This window comes from Dasypus novemcinctus, chromosome 8 (genome assembly GCF_030445035.2).
Source record: "Dasypus novemcinctus isolate mDasNov1 chromosome 8, mDasNov1.1.hap2, whole genome shotgun sequence".
Lineage (NCBI taxonomy): Eukaryota > Metazoa > Chordata > Mammalia > Cingulata > Dasypodidae > Dasypus > Dasypus novemcinctus.
The window spans coordinates 109,197,057-109,224,991 of record NC_080680.1 but is presented as its reverse complement, the minus strand read 5'-3'; the positions used below and the strand labels follow the sequence as shown (position 1 = coordinate 109,224,991).

Genomic DNA, 27,935 nt, shown 5'->3' with positions numbered 1-27,935 from the left:
GCAGGCGCAGTGTCTCGGCTGGCTTGCGCGCGCAGCGGCTGCGGGACCTGCTTCTGGAAGCTCGCTGCCGTGGCGTTAGTGCTGGCTGTGGATCCTGGCGCAGGTATTGGTTGTCCTAGGCTCCCAGTTTTGGGGCCGCGGTCCGGCCGCAGGCTCCGAGGGTGCACCCGGGGCGGGGCGGAGGTCCAGTGCAGCCGATCGGCCTCGCCGTGCCAGGCGGCTGCGGCTGCTGCTGTGCGAGGCGGGTACTGCTGAGTAAAGGAGCCGTCAGCTCTCCTCCATCCCTTCCCTGCGTTCAGGGTGTCTCACCTTCGGCACTGCTGACATTTTGGGACCGATAATTCCTTGTTGTGTGTGCGTGTGTGTGTGTAGTGCGTGTGGGCGTGTGCCCTGTGCAGTGTAGTATGATTAGCAGCATCCCTGGGCTCTGCTCAGAAAAGGTTAGCAGCATCCCCTCTTCCCCCAGTCGTGACAGCTCAGAATGCCTCCAGGCACTGCTGGATGCCCCCGTGTGGGACAGAATATCTCCCACGTTGAGAAACTTTGCCTGCGTCATATTTTCATCCATCTCTGTTGTAAGCTCCGTAGGGACCGAGAAGAGTATCATAGTAACCGCGGACTCCCGGGTGCCCAGCACAGCCCTAGGTACATGGCAGGAGCCCAGTTTTTGACAGAGGAATACATAACATCATGTGTGGTGTGTACCGGGCTCTGTACTCGGAGTAGGGTAATTACTGGTATGATAATTGCAGTAAGAGGAGACTGTGCGTCTCACTGGCTGCTTCCTAGCCTCTTGCCATTTCCTGAAAGCTCTGTACATATAGGGACCATGTCCGACCTGTCCTTGCCTGTGCCAGCAGTGACCAGTTCTCACCTCATTGTAGATGCCCAGTTATTTGTAGAATGAATAAATTCATGCAATACCGGGCAGGCTCTGTGCAAAGGAACTCAAGGAGCATCAGAGGATGCTTCACAGAAGAGTTGACGGTTGAAAGGAGTCAAGTTTTAAAGAATGAGTAAGAGTTTGATAGGAGAGCAGCTGACTCAGGTGCAAGAATGGAAGGAGATAGTGTCTGGGAAGGGGGAGCGATTTCTCTGACTGCAGTGTCAACCATTTGGGGGTAGCTAGAGCTCAGAGTAGTGAAGTCATCCAGGCTGGGTCTCTAGATTGCCATGCAAACCTCTGCCTTTGACGCATGAAATAGGAGGGGTGTCGGTGAAGAGGTATAACAGGGCGAGGGATAGGATCATATTTTGCACATTATAAGGAGTTCTTGGACTACAGTGTAGAGACTGTATTGAAGGTTAGTAGCTTGTACTTAGGCAGTTTCAGTAGGGATTACATGGAGAGGTACTTAGGAAATAAAATGTCCAGGACTTTGTTACTTATTATGTGAGAAGTAAGGAGGAAGGGAGACTTGAGAGTCAAATAGATGAGGCTTATGAATTAGGCAACTGGTGAGAAATGTTTTACATTCACAGAAAGAAGGCAGGAGTTGTTATATAGGTTTGTGCCTGGATCCCCTTGTAACAATGAGCCTTTTCCGCCATCTTTTCCTTATGAGGCATATATCTAAACTGAAGCAGCGATTTCTTTGAAGGGTATTTAATTAATTACCGTTAAGTAACTCCTTGCCTTTTGACCCACAAAGTAAATCATCTTTTCTAGTACTTTGGTAGGGCTATTCTAGGTCTCTGAGAATGTGTGCATGTGCTTATATATCTGAACCAAACCAAGAACCAAATTGTTAAGATTAACAATAATTGTCTGTCTTATTGTCTTGTATCTCTTGACAGTTCCTGCAAGACCATAAACTGAATCCGTGGAGCCCTTAAATTGACTTTTATGTTTTGTTGCCCATAGTGCCTATTGGTGGACTGTACTGCTATTCAGATAGAGTCTAAAGAAGACTAGATTCCTGTTGGTGATACACACTGCAAGCTGTAGTTCCTTTGAACAAGATGATGGCCATCTTCTCAGACCCTCAAACTGTGGCTTCAAGTGAACAAAACAAGGTCCTAAGAATGGAGACTCCTGGGGAGCAAGAAACTATCTTAAGCGGAGATGCTACTGACCCAGAATCTTTAAGACAGAGGTTCAGGTGGTTTCATTACTCAGAAGAGGATGGACCCAGAAAAGCCCTGACTCAGCTCTGGGAGCTCTGCACTCAGTGGCTGAGGCCAGACATTCACACGAAAGAACAGATTTTAGAGCTTTTGGTGTTTGAGCAATTCCTGACTATTTTGCCTGGGGAGGTCAGGATTTGGGTGAAGTCCCAACATCCTGAGAATAGTGAGGAGGTGGTGACCCTAATAGAGGATTTGACCCAAGATCTTGAAGAAAAGGAAGGTGAGATTTTTAGTTGGGGGGAGGAAGTGGGAGAGATCTCAAGGTATGAAAGTAACCTCCCCTAAAGAAAGTAATTTACTGCTTCAGAGAAGTCTAAGTTTTTGCAGCCAGGACTGAGCTTGAATCAGCTCTGCTGTTTACTGTGTGGTCTTGGGCAAGCTCCGTAACCTCTCACAATATGATTTTTTAAAAATCAGTTTAAAGGGGATACCATTTTCTCGATAGTTTCGTTTTGAAGGTATAATACATGGTGGATGCACAATAAATATTTTCTTTTTCTTCCCTCTCAAGTAAAAGGGGCTCTTAGGAGATAAAGAAGTCATCTGTTGAGACGTTTGGAGTCTTGAGCATATCACCCAGTCCAGGCCTCAAGGTCCACTTCTAGGTCCACTGTGTGCGCTAGCACATTTCCGGAGTAGGGTTGCTCACTAGAACTTTCTGCGATGACAGAAATGTACTCTGCACTGTTTTGGACTTCAAGTTAAGCACTTGAAATGTGGTTAGCACAAATAAAGAACTGATCTGTAATTAAATTTAAACAATTGACCACATGTGATTATGAATGCCCTATTGGATGTGAATTCTAGGGCCTTCAAGGGGGTCAACAGCTGAATTATATTCATCTTTTTAGAATTACATTATAAATTATACATAAATGCATAAAAATTAAGCTGAATTAGAACTTTTAAAAAAATTTCTCTCCCCTTCCCCCCTCCCTCCAGTTGTCTGTTCTCTGTGTCCATTCACTGCGTGTTCTCCCCTGTCCACTTCTGTCCTTATCAGCGGCACTGGGAATCTATGTTGCGTCATCCTGCTGTGTCAGCTGTGTGTATGCGCTGCCACTCCTGGGCAGGTTGCACTTTCTTTCGCGCTGGGTGGCTCTCCTTACGGGGCACACTCCTTGCATGTAGGGGTCCCCTATGCGGGGGACACTCCTGCGGGGCACGGCACTCCTTGCACGTATCAGCACTGTGCATGGGCCAGCCTGCACACGGGTCAAGGAGGCCCGGGGTTTGATCCCATGTGGTAGGCAGACACGCTATCCATTGGGCCAAGTCCACTTCCCATGAACATATTTCTAAAATCATGATAAAGTATTGATGTAAAGACTTTTAGGGACGCAGACTTGGCAATTGGGGGCGGGGGAAAAGGGAGAGAAATAAATGTAAATAAATAAATCTTAAAAAAAAAAAGACTTCTAAAGTAGCTAGCCCTTTGAGGGAATGTCATTTAACTTATAAAAATGCTAATGTGCTATATTTGTTGCAAAAAAAATTTAGCATATTTACTGTAGGGCTCAAAATATATTGGTATAACAATCTGTAGTCTACAAAGAAGACTGAGAGAGATAGGGAGGTGGTGTTTACGTCCTGACCCTCTCCTCCCCAACTTGTCTGTTACTGGAACATCCTGCTTTTCCAAGGTAGGGCCTCTGTTTAGAGGTCCCTGCAATTGAGAAGTTGGTAAATTGAGCCCTCTAGTATTCTGCAATGTGGGAGGGTTTCTTTAAAATAATCCTTCTTTTCTCTTTGAGTACATCGTTCTAATTCTTCGTTTTTATTGATTATCTAATCAAGAAAGCTGCCTAAAATTCTTTTCAGAAGAAGGTAGAGTATGTTTTTTAAAAATAGTTTTACTTTAATACAAGAAGAGCTGTTGAAATCACGGGGCACTTAGTGCATTTAGTTCATATGTTCAGATTCGCAATTTCTGTCTTTTGAAATCCACAGGTGGCCCCAGGGATGGAGCCAATAATGAGACTGGCATAATGCTTTGTTTCAGGAAATGATTTTAGTTGTTTCTTGTTCAAGGCGCTGTGCCAGGACTATGAAGAAAATGTATGACTGCTTGAAAAAAATGTGCCCTTCTACTTTAATACACCTTATAAATGTATAAATATAATTTAAAATCCTTATTGAGCAAATTAAATACATTAAAACGGTGTATGGAATGAAGAAAAGGTGAGTTTTTGTGAGCTTAAGCATTGAAAAGATTTTTGTGGGGAAGGGAAACTTTCTTCCATTTCTTCTGACCTTTTTCTCTAAAGGAGCATGAGACATATTTAAAGATATCTAGTTTGAGGAAATGACTTGAAAGATTTTTTTTGCCCATTTTCTAGAACCATGCTCTCAAGACTCTGCCACTTCCCAAGAGGGGAACCCAGAAGAAGATAAAATGGTTGCTGTTCTTCCAAATGCCGAGCCCCGGGTAAGTTCCCTTCCACTGGTTTTCATCCTTTAGTGAATTCTTTTTGAGCTCCTAGTGAGTGGTAGAATGATACCAAATAATAAAACTAGTCTCCCTTTCAACTTCATTCTTCACATTCTGTTTTTCAAATTCAGTTCCAGAATGTTTCAGAAGTCTGACTCTAATAATAAAATTATTCACTAAAATTTAACCGTTATTCCTGATAAACACAGGTGGAAATGGAATTATACTTCCTTAATAAGACAAAGAATATCTCCAGCTGATTAATGTCAGAAAATCAAAAGCAGTCCTCACAATGTCAGTGTCAGTAAAAAGATAAGGATGTCTAATCTCACTGCTGTTAGAATTCTGTGAATGTTCTAGCCAATAACATAAGAAACAAGACATAAGTATTGGTATAAAAGGCAGATGCATATTATTTTCAGATACTATTGTCTATTTGGAAAACCTCAGAATCCGCTGAATAAGTACTGAAATTCATAATAGTTGAGAAAAGCAGCTGGTTATAAATCAATACATTTCCTATATACCAATAATTGCCAGTTAGAAAAAATAATCATAATGGTGGATAAAAATAGTACTGTGGTAAGCTGATAATGACTCCCCAAAATATGGCCACATCCTAATCGCTGCAATATTACTGTATTTGGAGAAAGGGTCTTTGAAGGTGTGATTAAAGATTTTGATTAGAGGAAATGATCCTGGATTATCTTGGCGGACCATAAATGCCATCACAAGTATCCTTACAGAAGAGAGGCAGAGGGAGCTTAGACACACACACTCAGAGGTGAAGGTCTTGTGAAGACGGAGGCAGAGAATGAAGTGATGTCACAAACCAAGCAAGCCCAGGGAATGCTGGCAGCCACTAGAAGCTAGAAGAGGCAAAGAGCAGATTTTACCCAGGGCCCCCAAAGGAAGTGTGGCCTATCTCCTTAATGTTGGACTTCCACCCTCTAGAACTGTGAGAAAGTAAGTTTCTATTGTTACAAGCCATCTAGGTTGTAATTTTTTACAGCACCATGAGAAACTAATGCAAGTGTTAATAGCCTCTCTGCTGCCTCTCAAAATGCCATGCAGAAAAAGATGTTATAGAAAGTATATTCTGGGAAGCGGATTTGGCTCAGCTGATGGAGCATCCGCCTACTATATGGGAGGTCCAGGGTTCAAACCCAGGGCCTCCTGACCTGTGTGGTGAACTGGCCCATGCACAGTGCTGATGCATGCAAGGAGTGCCATGCCATGCGGGAGTGTCGCCTGCATAGGGGAGCCCCACACGCAAGGAGTACGCCCTGCAAGGAGAGCTGCCCCACGCAAAAGAAGCACATCCCGCCCAAGAGTGGTGCTGCACACATAGAGAGCTGACTCAGCAAGATCCTGCAACAAAAAGAGACAGATTCCTGGTGCTGCCGACAAGAATACAAGCGGACACAGAAGAACACACAGCGAATGGGTACAGAGAGCAGACAATGGGGGGGGGGGGGGCGGGGAACAGGGGAGAATAAGTAAAATCTTTGGAAAAAAAAAAAGAATATTCTAGGGGAGCAGATGTGGCTCAAGCGGTCAAGCACCTCCTTCCCACATGGGAAGTCCTGGGTTCAGTCCCTGGACTGAACAAATGAAAAAACCACCCCAGGGTAGCTGATTCAGCTCTGTAGTTGAATATTGGCTTCCTGTATGCAAGGTCCCAGATTCAATCCCCAGCCCCACTACCTAAAAAGAAAAAGAAAAAAAGAAAGTGTATTCTAATTAGCCAGTATGCTTGTTTGTAATTACTGAGAAATCGCAAGAGCAAGTATATGTTATCGAAGACAGATTCTTTTTGATTGTGATAGATAATAACTGCTATGTTTAGCCAACTGGATATTAAAATTTTGAGTGTTGTTGCTGACAGTACTCTTATGTGTGTGATTACTACCTGTGGTTAACTTACATTAGTTTTATGAATTTATGGTTTGGGAATGTAAATTGTACCCTTGATTTAATATATTTCCCTTAATCCTAGAAATCAGTGTTTTGGGGTGAACTTGTTCAATGTTAAACCTTCCACACTGTCCTTGTACAGCATTTCACACCAGGGCGTGAGTGGTAGAGGCACAGTTTGCATCATGGCCTTGTTCTGTATCACTTAGCTAGTGATATAATAGCTGTTCTATAGGTTGCTTTGGAATTTGTAAAAGCTTTAATGCTATCAAAAGCATTACTTTATTTCCTGATCATTTCTCTGAATCCTTGGGGTCTATTTGGAGGATAATCTAATGCAAAGGGATTATGTTTGGATGTTCTAGGAATCCATGACATTCAAGGATGTGGCTGTGAACTTTACCCGAGGAGAGTGGAAGAGGCTGGAGCCTTTTCAAAAGGAGTTGTATAAGGAAGTGCAACTGGAGAACTTTAGGAACCTAGAATTTCTGGGTAAAGACATCTCTTCATCATCTAGCATTTAAGCTGGGTATCTATTGACAGATAAGTGCTATGTGAAGTACTTATAATTTTATTTTGGCTGGCATGCAGGTTACTATCCCTGAAATTGGGGCCTTATATACCTTTCCACCACATTTCCTCCAAAGAAGGGTCTTTGTTTCAATTGAACTGGAAATGTGAAGCACCATTTTGCCTTCACCGAGGTCATACCGTCCCCCATTTTCTCTTTAAATTCCAGTATTTATATGCCTCCATACTTGGCGGTATTTTCTATCTTGCCTAAAGAACCAGAGGTTACTTATGAATAAATGTTGGGATGTCTTTGCTCTGTGCATTAACAACTATTTTCCATTTTTTTCCTCTATGAGCAGGCTTTCCAGTTTCCCGACTAGATTTAATTTCCCAGCTAATGTGGGTTGAAATACCATCATTGCTGGAAAAAGAAGTCTCAAAAGGCTCTGGACCAGGTGAGTTGGTGAAAAGTGGACGAGAAATTAAAACAGTTGCTTACTAGGTCAGGTGGCAGGAGGCTTTGAAATGTTTGGGTAGATATAAAATGCTAAGACAGTCCTTTTCTTCCTGGAATTTTCATTTTACTAGGGGAGACTCTTTTAGTTTGGGTCCTCTGAGAGGTAGATGCCAAGACATTTTTAGACATGGAAGATGTATTGGAGAAAATTCAGGTGAAGGAAAATGGGGAAGGAACCAGAAGGCCCTAGGTGAGTTGTCTCTCTAAGCCTCATGCTGGTCTGACGCCAGTGAATGAGAGGGGGGAAAGAAAGAAAGTTGGGTAGAAAGAGTGCAGTTCAGTTCTAAGAAAGTTTTGGCAAAGCCAAGATGGAGTCTTCAAGTCAGTCTACTTTCAGAGGAGCCCTAGTCTGTAAAGGAGTGGGCCAGCCTCGGTATCCCTGCTGTCTTCAGTCGTTGGCTGGGAGCAGCTTGTGGGAAATGTGGCCTCTCTGAATGCTGCATTTCATACAGCAACAGTTACTGTGAGGTAAGCTCCTTGCAGGAGGAGAGCTGAGAGGCACATTTTCATGAATGCCAGAGGTACAGCTATCACAAGAAAAAGTGTGATGAGCGCTATAATAATGGCACATGTAAGGAGCTATGGGAATATATAGGAGTAGGGCCTTGACTAGCATTTTTCAAAATTTGTTTATTGCGGTAACACCTATCCAGCTTAACTTTTCCAATTTTAATTACTTTCAAATATATAGTTCAGTGGTAGTAATTACATTCACAATGTTGTGTTACCATAACCACCATCTATTACCAAATCTTTGCCATCATGCCAAACAGAAACTGTACCCATTAAGCATTGATTCCCCATTTCCTACTACTCATGGTACCCTGTAATCCACCTTCTGTCTCTATGAATTTGCAATTTTTAACTATTTCATATAAATGAGATCATACAATATTTGTCCTTTCGTGTCCTTTTGTAGTTTATTTCACTTAACATGTTGTCATGGTTCATCCATTTATAGAATATATCAGACCAAAACTCCTTTTTACAGCTGAATAATATTCCATTCTATGTATATACCATGTTTATCCATTCATCTGTTGATGAACATTTGGGTTGCTTCTACCTTTGACTATTAGGAGTAATGCTGCTCTGAACATTGGTGGTCAGATATCTTTCCAAGTCCCTGCTTTCAGTTCTTTTGGTATGTACCTAGAAGGGGGACTGCTTGGTCATACGGCAGTTCTTTACTTAGCTTTCTAAGGAACCACCAAATTGTTTTCCATAGCAACTGCACCATTTTACATTCCCACCAACCAACAGTGTGTGAGGATTTCTCTTGTGTCCTTGTCAACAGTCGTTATTTTCTATTTTTTTTATAACAGCTATTCTAGTCAGTATGAAATGGTATGTCATTCTAGTTTTGATTCGCATTTCCCTGATGACTACTGATACTGAGCATCTTTGCCTGTTTTTTTTTTTTTTATTGACTTTGTAATAATATTACATTAAAAATATATATGTGAGGTCCCATTCAACCCCACCCCCCCACCTCCCCTCTCCCCCCCCAACAGCACTCGTTCCCATCATCATGACACATCCATTGGATTTGGTAAGTACATCTTTGGGCACCTCTGCACCTCATAGACAATGGTTCACATCATGGCCCATACTCTCCCCCATTCCATCCAGTGGGCCCTGTGAGGATTTACAATGTCCGGTGATTACCTCTGAAGCACCATCCAGGGCAGCTCCATGTCCCAAAGACGCCTCCACCTCTCATCTCTTCCTGCCTTTCCCCATACCCATCGTCCACCATGTCCACTTTTCCCAATCCAATGCCACCTCTTCTATGTGGACACTGGATTGGTTGTGTCCATTGCACCTCTATGTCAAGAGGAGTCTTTGCCTGTTTTTATTGGCCATTTGTATATACTATTTAGAAAAATGTCTTTTCAAGCCTTTGGCCTATTTTTTAATGGATTGCTTGTCTTCTTGTTGTCTAATTGACATTTGCGTTCAGTCCTGAGGGATAAAGAGGAATTTACCCAGTGGATAGCATGTGTAGTATAATCCCATTTTTGTTAAAGGGGAGAAAAGTACGTATACACTACGCTAAACAGATGGATATATATGGATTTTTAATAGCTGGAAAATGTTAATATTTGTTATCTTTGAGGAATTAGATTTTTTTTCTTTATCCTTCCCTGATTAATAATATATTCCCAGATTAATAATATATTAAATTTTCATTTTTAAAAATAAAAATTAATAAGTGTATATATCAATACTCCAGTCTGTTTATTTTAAAGAAATAACAATAAGACATCTTGCTCTAGTCTGTCTTCTAAACCATGCATTTTAATCAATTTAATGGCTATTTCCAATATAACTATACAAATAAAGGACAGCACTTTCTTAAGATGTTTAAGTACCATTTTGTACAGTAATTCCAAAAATGGATTTTAAAAATGTTTTGACATTGTTATAAATATATGCTTCCCCACTCCCAAGATGCTTTCTTTAAAAGAAGCAGCACTTAAATGTACAATGTTTTTAATGTAACTGTAAGGATAGATATATGTGTTTTATATGTCATTTATATCATACTGGAGAAAAAAACTTTGACACAGCAGAGTTAATAGCCATAATAAAGCTTATGCAAATCAATAAGGAACCTTAAACCTGTTACAAAAATAGTTGAAGGATTTGAGCAGATAATTATCGATATTATACTTTTAAATAGCTTCTGAGCATGAAAAAGTGTTTAAACTCACTCATCAGCAATGAAATGTATATTTAAAGCGAAAATACTATTTAGTTTGTTTTTTCCTTTTGTTTTTTCTTTATTAGAGAATTTGTGGGTTACAGAGCAATCATGCATAAAATCCAGGATTCACATATACCACCCTATTATTAACATCTTGCATTGGTGTAGAATATTTGTTAAAATTAATGATAGCACATTTTTATAATTATACCATTAACTATAGTCCATGTTATACTTTAGGGTTCACTGTGTAGTGTGGTTCTATGGGATTTTAAAAAAATTTTTGTTCTGTTACCATTTATGCAATCTAACAGTTCCCCTTTAATCACATTCAGATATGTATTTCAGTGCTGTTAATTACATTCACATTGTTTTGTTACCATCACCACCATCGATTACTAAACCATTTCCATCATTCCAAATAGGAGCCCTGTACATTTTAAGCCTTACCTTCCCATTTCCTATCCCCTTACCATCCACTGGTAAACAATATTCTAGATTCTGACTCTGAGTTTGCATATTATAATTGTTTCAAATCAGTGAGAGCATATAATATTTGTCCTTTTGTGTCTGGCTTATTTCCCTCAACATGGTGTCTTCCAGGTTCATTCATTCTGTCTTATGTATCAACTCCATTCCTTTTGAAGGCTGAATAATACTCCATTGAGCCTTTATACCACATTTGGTTTAACCATTTATTGGTTGATGGACACTTGGGTTCCTTCCATCTCTTGGTACTTGTGAATAATGCTGCTGTTAATATCAGTGTGCAAATATTTGTTCCAGGCCCTGCTTTTAATTCTTTCGGGTATATACCTGTGTCTTAGTTTGCCAAAGGGCTGCCAATATAAAGTACCAGAAATGGGTTGGCTTTTATAATGGGGATTTTATTTAGGGTAAAAGCTTAAAGTTCCGAGGTCATAAAATCCAAATCAAAGCACCATCAGAGATTCTTTCTCACCAGAGTCGGCTACTGGTAATCCTGGCATCCTGCCACATGGCGATCAGGCATATGGCAGGGCTCATCTTCTCTTGAGCTGTTTTGTTAGCCAGCCCCTTGGGGGACTTCATGCTTAAACTTTGGCTGCTAGCGGTCCTTGAGCCCTTTCTTACATAGCAGGGTCAAAAATGGTGGCTTGCTTTCTCTTTCTTTCTGTCTCTGTGTCTCCATTTTTACTCGAACCCAGCAAGAGGGTGGAGACCCAAGCTCGTTCTCGACCTCATTGATGTAGTCCAGTCAAAATGCCCCACACCCACAGGAATGGATTAGTTCAAAATCATAATCTTTCTTTTTGGGATTCATAAAGGAACTTTATACTGTCACAACATAGTAGTGAGATTGCCGGGTCATATGGTAGTTCTATACTTAATTTTCTGTGAACCACTAAACTATCCTTCACAGTAGCTGCACCATTTTACATTGCCACCAGCAATGAATGAGTGTTCCTTTTTCTCTGCATCCTCTCCAACACTTGTTATTTTCTGGGTGGTGGTGGTTGTTTTTTTGAGATTTATTTTATTTCTTTCTCTCCCCTTCCTCCTCGTTGTCTGTTCTCTGTATCCACTTGCTGTGTGTTCTTCTGCATCCTCATATTGTCAGGCGGCACTGGGAAACTGCATCTCTTTTTGTTGTGTCATCTTGCTGTGTCAGCTCTCCATGTGTGCGGCGGCACTCCTGGGCAGGCTGTGCTTTTTTCACGTGGGGTGGCTCTCCTAGCAGGGTGCACACCTTGCACGTGGAGCACCCCTACATGAAGGCACCCCTGCGTGGCACAGCACTCCTTGCTCATGTCATCACTATGCGTGGGTCACCTTACTACACGGGTCAGGAGGCCTTGGGAATCAAACCCTGGACCCTCTATATGGTAGACAGACACTCTTATCAGTTGAGCCACGTCCACTTCTCAATAGCCATTCTAATGGGTGTGAAATGATATCTCATTGTGGTTTTTATTTGAATTTCCCTGATGGCTAATGATGTTGAGCATCATTTCATGTATTTTCTGGCCATTTGTTTATCTTCTTTGGAGAGATGGCTATTCAGGTCTTTTGCCCATCTTTTTAGTTGGGTTGTCTTTTTGTTGTTAAGTTGAAGGATTTCTTTATATAGTTTGGATATTAAACCTTTATCAGATATGTGGTTCTCAAATATTTACTCACATTGTGTAGGCTGTCATTTTACCTTCATGATAGAGTTCTTTGAGGCACAAAATTTTTAATTTTGATGATGTACCATTTATCTGTTTTTTTCTTTGTGTATGTGTGTGTTTTGGGTGTAAAGTATAAGAAACCATTACCTAACACAAGGTCCCAGAGATGCTTCCTTACATCTTCTTCTAGGAGTTTTATACTTCTGATTTTTGTGTTGAGATCCTTGGTCCATTTTGAGTTGATTTTTGTATAAAGCATGAGGTAGGGTTCTTTTTCTTTTCATTCTTTGCAAATGAAGAAACAGCACGATTTGTTGAAGAGACTATTCTTTTCCAATTGAGTGGTCTTTGCCACCTTGTCAAAAAGAAGTTGGGAGCAGAGGTGGCTCAAGCAATTGGGCGCCTCCCTCCCACATGGGAGGCCCTGGGTTTGGTTCCCAGTGCTTTCTAAAAAGAAGACAAGCACACAATGAACAGGCACAGAGAACAGACAATGAGTGTAAACAATGATGGGGGGAGAGAAATTGAATATATAAATCTTAAAAAAAAAGTTGACTATGATTGTGAGGGTTGATTTCTGAGCTTAGGGTCAATTCCATTGGTCTGTATGCCTGAGCTTGTGCCAGTACCATGCTGTTTTGATTACTGTGGCTTTGTAATAACTTTAAGATTGGGAAGTGTGAGTTGAAGGCAACTCTGTTCTTTTTCAAGATGGCTTTAACTATTCAGGGCTCCCTTGCCCTTCCATTTAAATTTGATATTTGGCTTTTCCATTTCTGCAAACAATGTTGTTGAACTTTTGATTGAGATTACATTAAATATATAAATTGCTTTAGGCAGGAATGATGTCTTAATGATATTTAGTTTTTCCAATCCATTAAAACAGAAGGTCCTCCAATTTATTTGGCTCTTCTTTAATTTCTTTTAACAAAGTTTTGTACTTTTCTATGTACAAGTCCTTTACATCTTTGATTAGATTTATTTTTAGATATTTGATTCTTTTAGTTGCTTGTAAATGGAATTTATTCAATTTCTTCTTCTGATTGTTCTTTGCTTGTGTATAGAAACACTACTGGTTTTTGGGTTTTGATCTTTTATCCCACCTGTATTAGTCAGCCAAAGGGGTTCTGATACAAAATACCAGAAATCTGTTGGTTTTTATAAAGGGTGTTTGGGGTAGAAGCTTCTACAGGCAGTGGGTTCCTCTCTTCCTGGGGCTGGTTTCTCTCTGGGCTCAGTGCTCTGGTCTCTCCACAAGGCCAGCTGTAGATTATCAGGCAAACAGCTCATCTCTCTTCCTGGGCCTCTGCTGTGTCCAGTTGAGCCTTCTCTCCTTCCTCACTTACCTGCTTCTCTTTGTGTTTACTTCCCAGCCTGCAGGATCAAAACTCCAACCTTCCTTCTCTGCAGCGTGTTTCTCTGTTAGTCCCCGCCACCAAGGGGCAGGGACTCAATGTCCTATTGATGTTGTGCAATCAAACACCCGATCATTATTTAATCACATAAAAGTGAAACCTCTGAATCTAGTATAATCTAATATGCCCAGAGGAGCAGACCAGTGTACAAACATAATCCAATATCTGCTTTTGGAATTCATAAATAATGCCAAACTGCTATACCACCACTTTGCTGAATTTACTTATTAGCTCTAACAGCTTTGTTTATAGATTTTTCAGGATTTTCTTCATATGGGATCATGTCCTCTGCAAATAGGGAAAGTTTAACTTCATCCTTTTCAGTTCAGATGCCTTTAAAAAAAAAAAGATTTATTTTTTATTTTTATTTTTTATTTTTATTTATTCCCGCCCCCCACGGTTTGCTTGCTGTCTCCTCTCTGTGTCCATTTGCTGTGCATTCTTCTGTATCTGCTTGTCTCCCTTTTTTTTCTGTTGCATCATCTTGCTCCACCAGCTTTCTGAGGGTATGGGCTGTCAGCTCTCCATGGGCGCAGGCATGGGCCTTCAGTTCTCCATGGGTGTAAGCCACTTGCCTTCACATATGGTAGACGGGAGTCCAGTCGACTGAACCACAGCCTCTTCCAGTTCAGATGCCTTTTATTTCTTTTCCTTGCCTAATTACTCTTGTAAGAACTTCAAGTACAATGCTGAGTAATAGTGGTAACAGTGGGCATCCTTTTCTTGTTCCTGATCTTAGAGGGAAAGCTTTCAGTCTTTCACTATTAAATAGAATGTTAGCTTGGGCTTTTCATATATGCCATTTATCATTTTGAGGAAGTTTCCTTCTAACCCTAGTGTCCCAATTGTTATTTTTTGTTTTTTTAATCATGAGAAGTGTTGAATTTTGTCAAATGCCTTTTCTGCATCAGTTGAGATAATTTTTTTACCTTTGTTCTATTAATGTACTGTATTACATTAATTCATTTTCTAATGGTCAACCAACCTTGCATGCCAGGGATAAATCTCACTTGATCATGGTATATAATTCTTTTAATATGCTGTTGGATTCAGTTTAATAGTATTTTATTGAGATTTTTGCATCTATATTCAAAAGAGTTATTTTGATCAATATATGATGGTGTGTTTTTCTTCATTTTTATTCTCTTTGGTGTTCTATGGCCTTTTTAGATGTGCATATTCATGTCTTATGCTAAGTTCAAGAAATGTTGTCTGTCATTATTTCTTGGAATATTTCTTCCCCCCTTTCTCTCTCCTTGTTCTGGGATTACCATAATGTGTATATTGATGTGCTTGCTGGTCCCAGAGGTCTCTTGGCTATTTTTGCTTTTTATAATTCTTTTTTCTTTCTGCTTCTCAGCCTGAGTCATTTCTAGTGTCCTGTCCTCGAATTCACTGATTCTTCTGCAAGTTCTAGTCTTCTCTTGAAACCCTTCTAGGAATTTTTTATTTCAGTTGGTGTGGTCTTTAAATCAAGTAGTTTTGTTTGGTTCCTTTTTAAAATTTGTCCCTTCACTAAGATTTTTTTATTGCTCATTCATTGTTTCCTGGATGTCCTTTTAGTTCTTTTTACTATATTATCCTTCATTTTCTTGAGCATTTTTAAGATCATTTTTTAAAAGGCTTTTTCAATATGTCCACATCCTAGTCTTTGTTGGTGTTGTCTATACTTTAATCCTCTTCTTTGGATAGACCATCGTTTCCTCTTTCTTTGTTTTGTGCTCTTGTTGCTCACTGTGCATTTTAATGTTTTTTAAATGTTAACTCTGGAATTTGTTCCCTGAAACATCTGTTTTCTTGATTTTATAACCAGCTGGTGATAATACAGAGATTTTCTTGAGCTGCAGCCCTTCTATCAGGAAGTTCTGCCCACGTTGAATGCAGTGTGTGGGGTTTTGCCTGTCTTTCTGGGCCTGTGTCTTATCCTTGGCTTTGCTTTTTAAAGTTTCTCTTTAAAAAGGAAGTTTGTTTGTCCCCTGTTTCCCAGAAGACAGACTTCTCTCTCCCTAGTGTTTAAGCTAGAAAGCTTTTGCCCCAGATTTTGTACTTCTACAGTTTTTTTCCCTCTCTTTATTTTTTTTTTAATGTTACATTAAAAAATAAGAGGTCCCCATATACCCCCCACCCCCCTCACCCCATTCCTCCCATAACAACAACCTTTTTCATCACTGTGGGACATTCATTGCATTTGGTGAATATATTTTAGAGCACTGCTGCACCACATGGATAATGGTTTACATTGTAGTTTACTCTCCCCCAGTCCACCCAGTGGGCCGTGGCAGGACATACAATGTCCAGCATCTGTCCCTGCAGCACCACCCAGGACAACTCTAAGTCCTGAAAATGCCCCAACATCATATCTCTTCTTCCCTCTCCCTCAGCAGCTACTGTGGCCACTTTATCCACATCATTACTACAATTTCATCCATTACTAATCACTGTAGTTCCATAGTAGAATATCAGTAAGTCCACCCTAATCCATATTCTATTCCTCCATCCTTTGGACCCTGGGATGGTGATGTCTACTCCACCTCTATATGAAGAGGGGACTTAGATCCCACATGGATGATAGATGCAATTGTCCTGCTTGCAGTTATAGGCACTCTTGGCTCCCTAGTGTGGTGGTTGACCCTCTTCACCTCCCTGTTAGCTGGCTGGGGTAAGTCCAATAAACCAGAGGGTAGGAGTTCCAAGACTGCTGAGGCTCAGGGACTGGCTGTCACATGGACAGTCCAGAGATTCAGGTCTCCTGAGTATACACCAACCCCAGTGCCAAGCACAGGTCTGGTAAAAGTAACAGAAGAGGCATGTGTAGAAAGGTCACATCTGAGTCCAACTCCATCACACTCAGGAACACAAACTCCATAGTAGGGCCAACTGACATGGCACTGAACTCCAGAGCCATCTGCCATGACCATAGAACCCGTGGGTCTCTGTAGCCCTCAGGAAAACCAGTAGCTGGGCTTGCATCTGCTTTGGCCGTCTCTGGTACCCTCCTGAGGCGTGTGTAAGTGCGACCCCTGTGATGACCATCTGACTCTTTTTTGGAGACTCATAGCCATATAAACTCATTTGTCCTTTCCATTTCCCCCTTTTATTCAAGGTCAAAAGCAGTTTTTAACACCTGATATTACATGTAGGCTGAGCTATTCTACTGGTCTGAGTTTACCCCCTCTACAGTTTCTTACACTCTTTGTTGTCTCAAGCTGCCTTTACCTGGATTGCAGAGTCTGGGATGAGGGGCTCGAAGGAGAGGACTTCACCATGTCAGTCTTTCCCTGCCAAAATGGGCCAGGGACCCATGAAAGGACTGTAGACTGGCTCCATAGTGCCTTGAGGAGGGATTCAGGGCACCAGGACAAGAACCTTCATCACAGCTCCCCAAAGCTGAGCTTTCTTGGCCTGTCCAGAATATGTAGCCCCTCAACTAACTTTCCCCACTGTCCTGAAGCAGCAGAGCATCTCTGCCATGGCCCTTGTCTGTGCCAGGTTGAAACAATGGCTGCCCCCCAGCCAGGCCCCCTGCAATCTGAAATTGCCAATAAAAAAACTGTGATCAATGGGCCATACCCACTCCTGGACTATGTCCCTTTCTGTCACCACTGAGCTGGTTAGGGTTTGGACCCCATCGCAGCCTGTCACAAGAATGGGGGATGGGAACCTGTAGCCACTGAACAGAGAGAACAATTTACTGTTCTTTACTGTAGTTTATTAGTCTCTTCTTCCTGCTCTTCTCTGTATGCTGTATAGTATTCTTCTGGCCTCTGGAGTCTACAAATAGTTGTTTCAGACAGTTCCTGCCTGTTTAATAGTTGTTCTTATAGAAGGAGTGAGTCCTGGAGCTCCCTACTCTGCCATCTTCCCACTATCCCCTTCATACGATTTTTTATTAACCAGATTTGCAGAAATTTGAAGAAGGATCATCTGACCAGAAATGAGTACTCAGGTACTTCTGGTCATCATGTATCATAAATTGGGAAAACCTTTCTACCCTTTGATTCAGTAACTCCACTTTCTGTATGTCTCCTAAGGAAATATTAATAATTTGGTAAGCATTCTATAAGGGAATGACTAAATAAATTATAGTATGTCTATATAATGGATTATTGTGTAGCTGATTAAAATTATCTATATGAAGAGTTATCAGTGATATGGAAAATTATTATAAATGAAAAGTATTACAGAATACATTTTATACCTGGAATCTTTTTATTCTAAAATACATAGAGAAAAATCTAGAAGGAAATACACAGAATTTTTAATAGTGGTTAAATTTTGAGCAATAAGATTTTGAATGATTGTATATTGTATCATCTGTTTCAATAATGGTTTTGTAAAACTGATAGTATGACCTTATGGTTAAAAACAAAGATGAATGATATGGTTAATACATGAATTGAAAGTTCTGAGAAGAGCTCAATCAGAGTATGGATTGGAGAAAGCTCTATGGTGATTCTGGGTCTTGAACTTTGCCCTAATATGATATGTTTTTGATAGGTGAGAGTGTATTGGGAAGCAGTAAGACAAAAAAAAAAATAATTGAAAATGCTGCAGTGTGGGAGGAACAGTAAATGGATGTCTGATTAGAGAATCTGTAAATTGTGTAGATAAGGTAGGGACAGATGGTGGGAGTCTTTGAAATTCTAACACAGATGTTGTGTGCCTCTGATGTGATTACAATTCTCTTTAAAATTAGTGCTCTCTGACTGCATTGAGGAAAGGCAGTATGGTATAGGAATCAAGGACATGCATGGGCATTGGAGTCAGAGTAGATTAAAAATTTGATTCTATCACTTAATCTATATGATTCGGGCAAGGTACTTAAATTCTGTGTGCCTCACTGTTGCATTCATGAAACAGGTAAAGAAATAGGACCTACTTCCTAGGGTTTTTGTGAAGATTAAATGAAATAAAGCAAGTAAAATGCTCAGCATGGGACCTGGCATTTGTTAAGCAGTTAATAAATGTTTGTGCTATTGTTATTATTGCTTGGAAAGTAAAAAGTTTGGATATAGAACAGGTTGGAGCTTATCACAGTAACTTGAAACTTGCCTTTGAATTTGCATGTGTATCTATAAAGCACAAACTTTTCATCTCCTTAATATTTTTCCTAACCCCTGTTTACCTTGTTTCCCTATATCTCCTTTCCCTTCCCTGTGTTACAAGCCTCAATTTGAGAACTGTCCAAGCCATATTCTTTATAGTCATTATTGTCTATATTCCCATTTCAGCCCCAGTACAGCAGCTTCCTTTACTTTATACAGGAAATATTCTATTTGTTATTTCTTTTAGAGAATGATCCCAGATGTGAGTTGAAGGAATCCATTCCAAATCATGATATTTTTATGGAAGAATCATCTCTAGATAAAATAATAGAAAGATACCTCAGAGCTGATCCTTACAACTTGATGGAAGAATCCTGGGAATGTTATGGAAGATTAGAGAAGGATCAGAGCAATCAGGAAGATTCACAAGTAGCAGTCATGGAAAAGAAAACTCATGGGAGAGCCAATAAGGATGAGAAATTTGGAGGAAGCCTCAGTATAAGGTCAGTCCTTGACCCAGAAAAGAATGCCTTTGGAAAGAATTTCAGGCAAACTTCGGACATAATTAAACATCTAAGAGTCTACTTAAGGAAGAAGTCGCGGAGGCACAATGAAGGCAAGAAATCCTTCAGTTTCCATTCAGACCTTATTCTGAACCGCAAAGAACACACTGGAGAAAAACCTCGGAAATGTAACGAGGGTGGGAAAGTTCTAAGTCACTCTTCATCTCATATTGAACTTCAGAAACATCGTAAAATTCGTTTTTCGGATAAAACCAAGAAATGCAGTAACTGTGGGGTTTCTTTTACTAAAATCTCATTTAAGAGAACACCTGATGGAAAAAATTCCTCAATATGTGATAAATGCTGGAAAGTGTTATATCCAGATACCTTGAATAAAGATGAGAGTACTGAGACTGGAGAAAAAACTCATAAATGTAGTAAATGTGGAAAAGCCTTTGGCTATAGTGCATCACTCACTAAACATCGGAGAATTCACACTGGAGAAAAACCCTATATGTGTAATGAATGTGGAAAAGCTTTCAGTGACAGTTCATCACTCACACCACACCATAGGACTCACAGTGGAGAAAAACCCTTCAAATGTGATGATTGTGGAAAAGCTTTCACCCTGAGTGCCCACCTCATTAAACATCAGAGAGTTCATACTGGAGAAAAACCCTATAAATGTAAGGAATGTGGAAGGCCCTTCAGTGATAGTTCCTCTCTTATTCAACATCAGCGAATTCATACTGGAGAGAAACCCTACACATGTAACAATTGTGGAAAATCCTTCAGTCATAGCTCTTCCCTTTCCAAACATCAGAGAATTCATACTGGAGAGAAACCCTATAAATGTGGTGAATGTGGAAAAGCCTTTAGACAGAATTCCTGCCTTACACGACATCAGAGAATTCATACTGGAGAAAAACCATACTTATGTAATGATTGTGGGATGACTTTTAGCCATTTTACATCAGTTATTTATCATCAAAGACTTCATTCAGGAGAAAAACCCTACAAATGTAACCAATGTGAGAAAGCCTTCCCTACGCATTCACTCCTTAGTCGTCATCAGAGAATTCATACTGGTGTGAAGCCTTATAAATGTAAAGAATGTGGGAAATCCTTCAGTCAGAGTTCATCTCTTAATGAGCACCACCGAATTCATACTGGAGAGAAACCCTATGAATGTGACTATTGTGGAGCAACCTTTAGTCGAAGCTCAATCCTTGTAGAACACCTGAAAATTCATACCGGAAGAAGAGAATATGAATGTAATGAATGTGAAAAAACATTTAAGAGTAATTCAGGCCTCATCAGACATCGAGGATTTCACTCTGGAGAGTAATTCTGGGAATATAATGAAGTGAGGGGAGAAATGTAGTCAAAATTGCCCCCTCTTAAAATTGCAGTATATAAACTACCACAACATTGATCACTAGCTACAACTTTGATGGGTTGGCAGCTAGAAAAAGTATTCTTTTTCTTATTTATCTTTCTTCTTTGCAAGGATATCAACTACTAGTAGATAGTAGTGGTAAAGTCATTAGAAAGTAAGGAAAGTGGTATGAGATGTGAAATAATTTTAAAGGACCAAGCTTGAACTTAACAACTCGGGGAGGGGCACAAAGGACCCACTTGACTAACCTTTTTTTAAAGGCTTTCTCTTTCTTGTAGCTCCTCTTCCACTCTACCACTGCCATGTAGCCTAATGGAAAGAACACTTGGCTGGGGTCAGATAATCTAGTTTCTGTCCCACCTTGCAAACAAATTTTACTTTATATAATCGTGGGCAAATCATTTGAGTTTTCTGAATTTCAGTTTCATTACAGTAAAATGAATGGGTTGGACTAATGATTTCTAAGTTTTTTTCTGTCTAAAGCTGTGAAAATCAGTTAACATTTTCAGTTAATTGGAACTTCCAAGTTTCTCTAGTGAAAATGACTGATTTATTTTGATGCTGGATTTCTGAACTATTGAAGTGTACTTTTTGAATACTTGATGCAGGGATCCCTAGAATGTTATGAATGGAGCGGGTCAGTATAGCTCAAACAATTTTGCCTTCAGGGAATGTTTCATTTGGAGAAAGTACCTCTTTTCCTCTGGGCGTTGCCTCTGCTTGGGAATCCAGGGAACTTCCACTTGAAGCATCTCAGCCATGAGAGTAATAGTCTTAGGAAAATAGATATGGGGGCAGGGGGGAGGACATTGTCAGAAGCAGAAAGCTGTATGGCATGGTTGGTTCTTTTTTTGCAAAATAGAGTTCTATTTTTTTTTTAAATCACACTTTTGTCAGTATTAAGTACAGCTTCCTGCAACCGGAGAATTAACATTCTGAATGGCAGAGGTCACAAGTTGGCCTCTGGTCAGATATGCTTTAGTTGATCTCCATGATAGGGTTTGTGTGTGGGTTTGTGGGTGTGAGTGGGTGGAATTAATTGCCACTATTTGAAAATTAGATATTTCATATTTTTTTTAACAGGACTTGTCTTGATAAATTATAAGAACTGATGGTACTGGACTTATTTCTGTGGGGCAGTCAGCTGATCTTGGGTAGCAGCTGCCACCTTTAGATGGGGAATGTACTCCTCTGCTTGCCAAATTCTCTCATTTATATAACCTAACTGAACCACTGTAGGAATTTGATATTATGACCCCTTACTGTACAGAGAATATATATCCTAAAATCTAAAGAGACCCTACTGATAGCAAATAAATTCAGGAAAAAGAATGTAGAAATGATATAGAATGTATTTACATTTGTGAAATTAGATTTCAAAGGAATGGAGTATGCTGGTATTGATGGATTGGTTCTTCATAAAATTCATTGATGGAGTCTGATAAATAGTTTCTAAATGAGAAAGGAACTATAGACCTGCATGAATTAGGTTTGGGTCTTAGGTCATAGATTTATGGAGGAGCCCTACTGACTCAACAATGCACAGAAATAAGTTCCTAAAGGTGAAATTTGAGATGGCTCCTATAAAGTAGAACTAAACCAGAAAACTCCAGACTTATGGAAGCGAAGAGATCCTTAGTGTTGATCTCAGACTCAGCAATATTTGCTGTGATTTAACGGGTTTGGGTTTGCAATGCTACCTCTGGAGGTTTTGGCTTCTTCCCTGTGCCTCCTTCCTGTCTTTCATTGCCCATCCCCCTCCTCTTTCTAGGAACAAAGCCTGCAGTCAAATAGATGCTGTGTGGTAATAAATTAATCTATATACTTATTGCTAAATGGACCAATCAGATACATTCTTAGCCAGGAAAAAAATGTGACTTGTGACAATCATTCACCTGGCTTAAGTTTTGTTATGAAAAGATCTAATTTACAGCAAAAATTAAAGAAATACGTCAAATTACTTGTTCCAAAATGTTTAACCTGTTAGGTTCCTCAACTTTAATAAGAGGATGTTTTATCCCATTATCAGTTGGTAATCTAGGGCATAAAATTTTTTTTACAACTTTATTGAGGTATAAATTACATGTAAAATTCATCTCAAATGTACAATTCACTTAGTTTTAGTAAATTTATGGAGGTGTGCATCCATCACCATAATCCTGTTTTAGAACATTTCATCACCCTAATAAAATCTTTCCTGTTCATTTACACTTAATTCCCAGTCCTATCCCCAGCCTCAGGTAACCACTAATCAAGTGTACTCTTTGTCTCTGTTGTTCAGTTACCTTTTCTGGATGTCTTTTACAGATAGAATCATACAGTACGTGTTCTTTCATGTCTGGCTTTTTCACTTAAATTATGTCTTTGAGGTTCATCCATGTTGCAGCATTTATCTGTACATTATTACTTTTTAACTGTTGAATAGTATTCCATTGTATACCATTTTTGTCTTCCATTTACCAGTTGAGAGACATTTGGGTTGTTTCCATTTTTCTGGTGGTTATGAATAATGCTATTTAGAACAACTGGTTTACAAGTCTTTGTGTGAGCAAATGTTTTCGGTTTTCTTGGGTAGATACCTATGAGTGTAGTTGCTGGGTGATGAGATAAATATTGAACTTTTCAAATGAACTGCCTAATTGTTTTTTAAAGTGATTTGTGCCATTACATTCCCACCAACAGTGTAGGAGGGTTTCTGTTTCTCTACCTAGATTATATTAAGATTGAAAAAATGTCTACTGAAATATGCAACTTTAAATCACTAAATTTTCAAAAATTTTAAAATGACAGTTTTCTAGGAAAATTATCAAAATCGACTTTAAAATAGGTTGAAAAATGACTAGAACACAATCAGAAGAAATTGAAAATGTCATCACAAATGGGCTACTATGGCATCCTTACCCCACCCCAAATCTCCCAAAAGGCACCAGACCCAGATACTTTCTGGGCATGTGCTACCAAACCATTATGTTAACAGATAATTCATGTATTATGAAAACTGTTTGAGAGCATTAAAAAACAATGGATGAGTCCTTTTTCATTTTATGAAGCTAGCAGAACCTGATAAAAATGACTATATAGATTGGCCTTATTTACAAATATATATGCCTTAAGACTCTTCTCTGAAGCAAAAAAACTTAAATTCTACAATGTATTAAAAGAATAATAGTTTCTGACTAAGTAGGGTTTATTTCAGGAATTCATAGAGAGTTCAACATCAGCAAATATTTGAATATGACACATTACCACCCTAACTAAAGTAAACTACTGGTTACTATTATGTCACACTTATTTTCTTTATGGGATTGTCAAAGATGCTAGGCTTTAACTTATGATTTACATCCATCAGCATTTATTTTATTTGGTCAGTATTCCATCATTTATTAAGTAAAGAGTGTATTGTAACAGTTGTTGAGTAGAGTTCAGGTAATGAAAATGCTTTCTTATAGCAAACAAGGTAGACAGGTTTTCTAGTGAAACAAGCCTAGTAAAAAGTAAGCTTTGGCAAGTTTTTTTCTTCAGAATTCCAAGTAAGTTTGACATCTAATACAAGCAAACACACATGCTATGAATAAGCAGCGACGTTTCTTTGAAAACCCATGAGATTCTTTTTGCCCCTCTTACCTTTTAACAAGCCTAACAGAAGTTTAGCCAGAACAAACTTAATCAAAGTGTACTTTACATGAGAGGGCTTGGGAATACAGAATTCCATCATGCTTAGCATGATCTGAAATTTTCTTTCTTTCTTTGTAGTTTATTCTTACTACTTTAGGATATAAGAGGGTGGAAGAGACATTTTGTCTTTTTTCCACTCTGATGTGAGCTCTTAGTATGGTGCCTAATACAAAGTAGGTATTCAATAAATATTTACTAAGTGTCTGAATAATATATTAAAAGGAGGAAAAAGACATCAATGGAACTATATTTGATAAAAGTAAAATCAATTCTGATTTTTAAAACAGGTATTAAGCTAAGGATGGAAGAAAACTTTCTTGATAAATATAAGAAAATGGATGAAAGTAAAGAATTCTGTATTGCAAATTGTTTTCCCTCAGATACTTGAATGTTTTTCTCCATTGTTTTCTAGCTTCCAGTGTTGTTTTTGAGAAATTCAGTGCCATTCTAATTTCTGAACATTTGTATATAACCTGTTTTTTTTTACCCCACTTACGATGCCTTTGTAATTGTCTTTTTATATATGATTTTCTGAAATTTTACTCTACTGTTTCTTCATGTAGGTATTTTTAAAATTCATTATATGGAAATTAGCTGGACATTTTTGGTGGGGGAACTTGTCCTTCAGTTCTGGGATATTCTTTGGTATAATTTGCTTAATAGTTTTGTCTTCATTTTTCTGTTTTTGTCCTCATTTCTCTTTGTCAGATGTTGGACCTCCTTAGGTTGATCCTCTAAGTTTTTATTTTCCATGTCTTTGATTTTTATCCTACTTTCTGGAAGATGTCTTTGACTTTATCTTCCAACTCTACCTATTAAATGTTTTGAATGTTTTATTGCACCTCTCATGTGTTTATTCCCAAATGCATTTTCTGGTTCTTGGATTATTCCTTTTATAAAAAGTATTAACCTGGTTTTTGCTTCATGGATGGAATATTTTCTTCCTCTGAGGTTGTCAGTTATAGAGTATTAGAGTATTATTTTCTTCCTGTTTCCTCTGAGTTGTTTTTACTTGTTTTTCTCTCACTTTCACTTTCGAAGCCTTCCTCAGGTCTCTGCTGATTCTTGATTATCTTCATATTTCCAAGGGGGGGCTCAAAAAAGCTGACTGGAAGATGTTTTAGTGTAGTGCCATCCAACAGAAATATAATCTATATCAATATATCATTATATATCTATAATGAGTCACATATGTAATTTAAAATGTTTTAGTAGCCACACTAAAAAAAGTAAAAACAGGTGAAATTAATATACTGAATTTGAACCACTATATCCAGAATATTATCATTTCATCAGGTAATTAATATAAAAATTACTCAATTTTTTGTGCTAAGTCTTCAAAATCTAATGGGTATTTTATGCTATGGCACATCTTAATTCATGCACTAAAATTTCACCTGAGATACTTGACCCATAATTAGATTTATATCTAATTATAAAGTTGGAAAAGTAGATTCATATGGTTTGTCCAAATATACTTTGTTGTTCCTAACATACTTACAATTTTTTCAATAAGTGCATCAAGTATCAAATTTTTTTTCTTTCAATATTTATGTCAACATTGACAAAACTGTTCATCTTTTATTAGAAGAACTGATTTAACTTTAAAGCAAAAGCTTGTCAGCTTCAAAACCTCATCTAAGTAAACTCACTAACTGTTGCATCAACTCAGTACTATTGTCATCAAATTCAAAGTGGTATTGCATAAATGGGAAAAAAAATGAAAATTTTTTTCTTATAGTTTTGCAGCCAGTTTACACAGTGCTGTTGAATTACAGTAAACTCTTTTGCGTATTGATTCATGTTAGAAAAATGTGTAAAGTCATTATACTGTATTTGTACTATGAAAGGTTTCCATTTTCAATATACATTCTTACACCTGTTCATCTACGTCACAAAAAAGTTTTTCTTGAATCTTCAAATTTAGCTCATTCATATGTAGTGTGATAAGGGAGAAAAATCAAACTGCCATTTTTTGTCTTTGATTATTGACTATTTGACAAGCATTCCTTTTATTTCAAGAAAGTCTTGAATTAGAATTACTAGTACTAGAAATTTTTGTAAAACTTTTCCATGAATTAGCCAAGAACCATTGATAAAGAACACAGATAATTAAATTCACTGTCTTATATTTCAGCCGTTTGATATACTGGTAATGATTGTTTCATAGCATTTGCATGTATATACTGTACTATTTTAATATCTGTATCCAAGACATTTTCTTGGAATTTGCTTGAGAAAACTTGAGCATACATATTTTCAATATGTCATACAATGGGAAAAAGCAATGAGGGAAAGTTTTACTTTCAAATTCCAATACTCTTGGGTTTTTGACCAAATAGAGCTGGAGTCCCATCCTGATGGGAGAAACTATTATTTCTATCTCTAGCTGAAATGTCAAAAAATACCTACACCACAAGTTTGAGATTTTAAGGTTACGAATTGACATTGGTAAATTTGGGTACCCATGAAGACAGCATAACCAAAGTTTTCACTGTGCATTTTCTCCTATATCACATGACTTGTCTAAAGCTAAAGAAAAACACTTGGCAATTTTTCAGATTTTATTAGAAAAGTCTTGTATTTTGTGAGAAAAATTATTTGGTGGTTTGATTGAAACTCTCACTTTTTGTAAAATATCTTGTTTCTTCATAATTTTCTAACTAAATTACCATAACTAAAATGAAAAAAAATTTTTAAAAACATCCCTCCATCTAAAGTTGTTTTTTTGTATGTGCAAGAATTCAAGCCATCTTAAAGCTGGCCAAATTTACAGGTTCAGATCCTGTTAAAAAATTGTCCATAATTTTTTTTTTAATTTCTCATTTCAGATGACTAATTTTCATTGATTCTTTTTTGACTATAGGAGAAACCTATCAAATTCACTAGGTCATTGCTGATAAATGGCATTAAATATTGTCTTAAATATTAAATATTGTCTTAAATATTGTCTACTGTATTACCTTTAATACTTTTTTATGCAATATACTGCTATTTCATTTTGCTGCGTCTTGGTAAATTGCAATTGCCATTCCTTGTGATGTTTGTGCTATACCCACTTCCAGTAGCTTTTTTTGTTACTGTTCTGGTCATAGTACTAGCATCTGTATCTTCACACATTTCTGCCTCAGCAGTATGCCTTCATTTAAAATTTAAATATGTGTCTGTATTTTTTTAACCTAGAAAAGTAATTATTTTATAATGAAAATAATAATTCCATTTATGACTGTGATTTACCTAGGTATCACTGTAATGTGTGTTGTCTGCATAGGGACACTAACTTGTGCTATGTGCATAAAATATCGAAGTAAACACATTGCGATGTTACTTCAGTGCATAGAAAAAAATCATCTGATCTGAATCAATCCATTGGTGCTGACTAGACCAGTGATGTATTTATGTGTAACGCTAGAAACAGTGCACGTTCCTGTATAAGCATTACAACACAACAACAATATCCTATGTGATGCAGTGGTGAAAGTGAATTGTACCTCTACCAAAACAATAAAGTTGCGTTTAATGGGAAAAAA

At 38.4% G+C, this 27,935-nt stretch overlaps 1 protein-coding gene across 2 annotated transcripts; it reads left to right on the top strand.

Annotated features, from left to right (window-relative positions):
- On the top strand, positions 1-27,935 carry ZNF483 (zinc finger protein 483). Of its 2 annotated transcripts, none has more exons than XM_023588781.3 (6): positions 1-103; positions 1,865-2,350; positions 4,470-4,558; positions 6,844-6,970; positions 7,351-7,446; positions 19,076-27,935. In XM_023588781.3, exons 2-6 carry the CDS (start codon positions 1,963-1,965, stop codon positions 20,677-20,679), a joined length of 2,304 nt encoding a protein of 767 aa, XP_023444549.1. In that variant the 5' UTR covers positions 1-103; positions 1,865-1,962; the 3' UTR covers positions 20,680-27,935. The 2 variants fall into 2 exon arrangements, with proteins under 2 accessions (XP_023444549.1, XP_058158526.1); XM_058302543.2 differs by having other exon boundaries at positions 10-103; positions 1,798-2,350.

Coding starts and splice junctions, on each gene's coding strand:
- ZNF483 (XM_023588781.3), top strand. CDS start 1,963: ATGATGGCCATCTTCTCAGACCCTCAAACTGTGGCTTCAAGTGAACAA. Junction 2,351..4,469: donor AGATCTTGAAGAAAAGGAAG/GTGAGATTTTTA, acceptor CCCATTTTCTAG/AACCATGCTCTCAAGACTCT. Junction 6,971..7,350: donor TAGGAACCTAGAATTTCTGG/GTAAAGACATCT, acceptor CTCTATGAGCAG/GCTTTCCAGTTTCCCGACTA.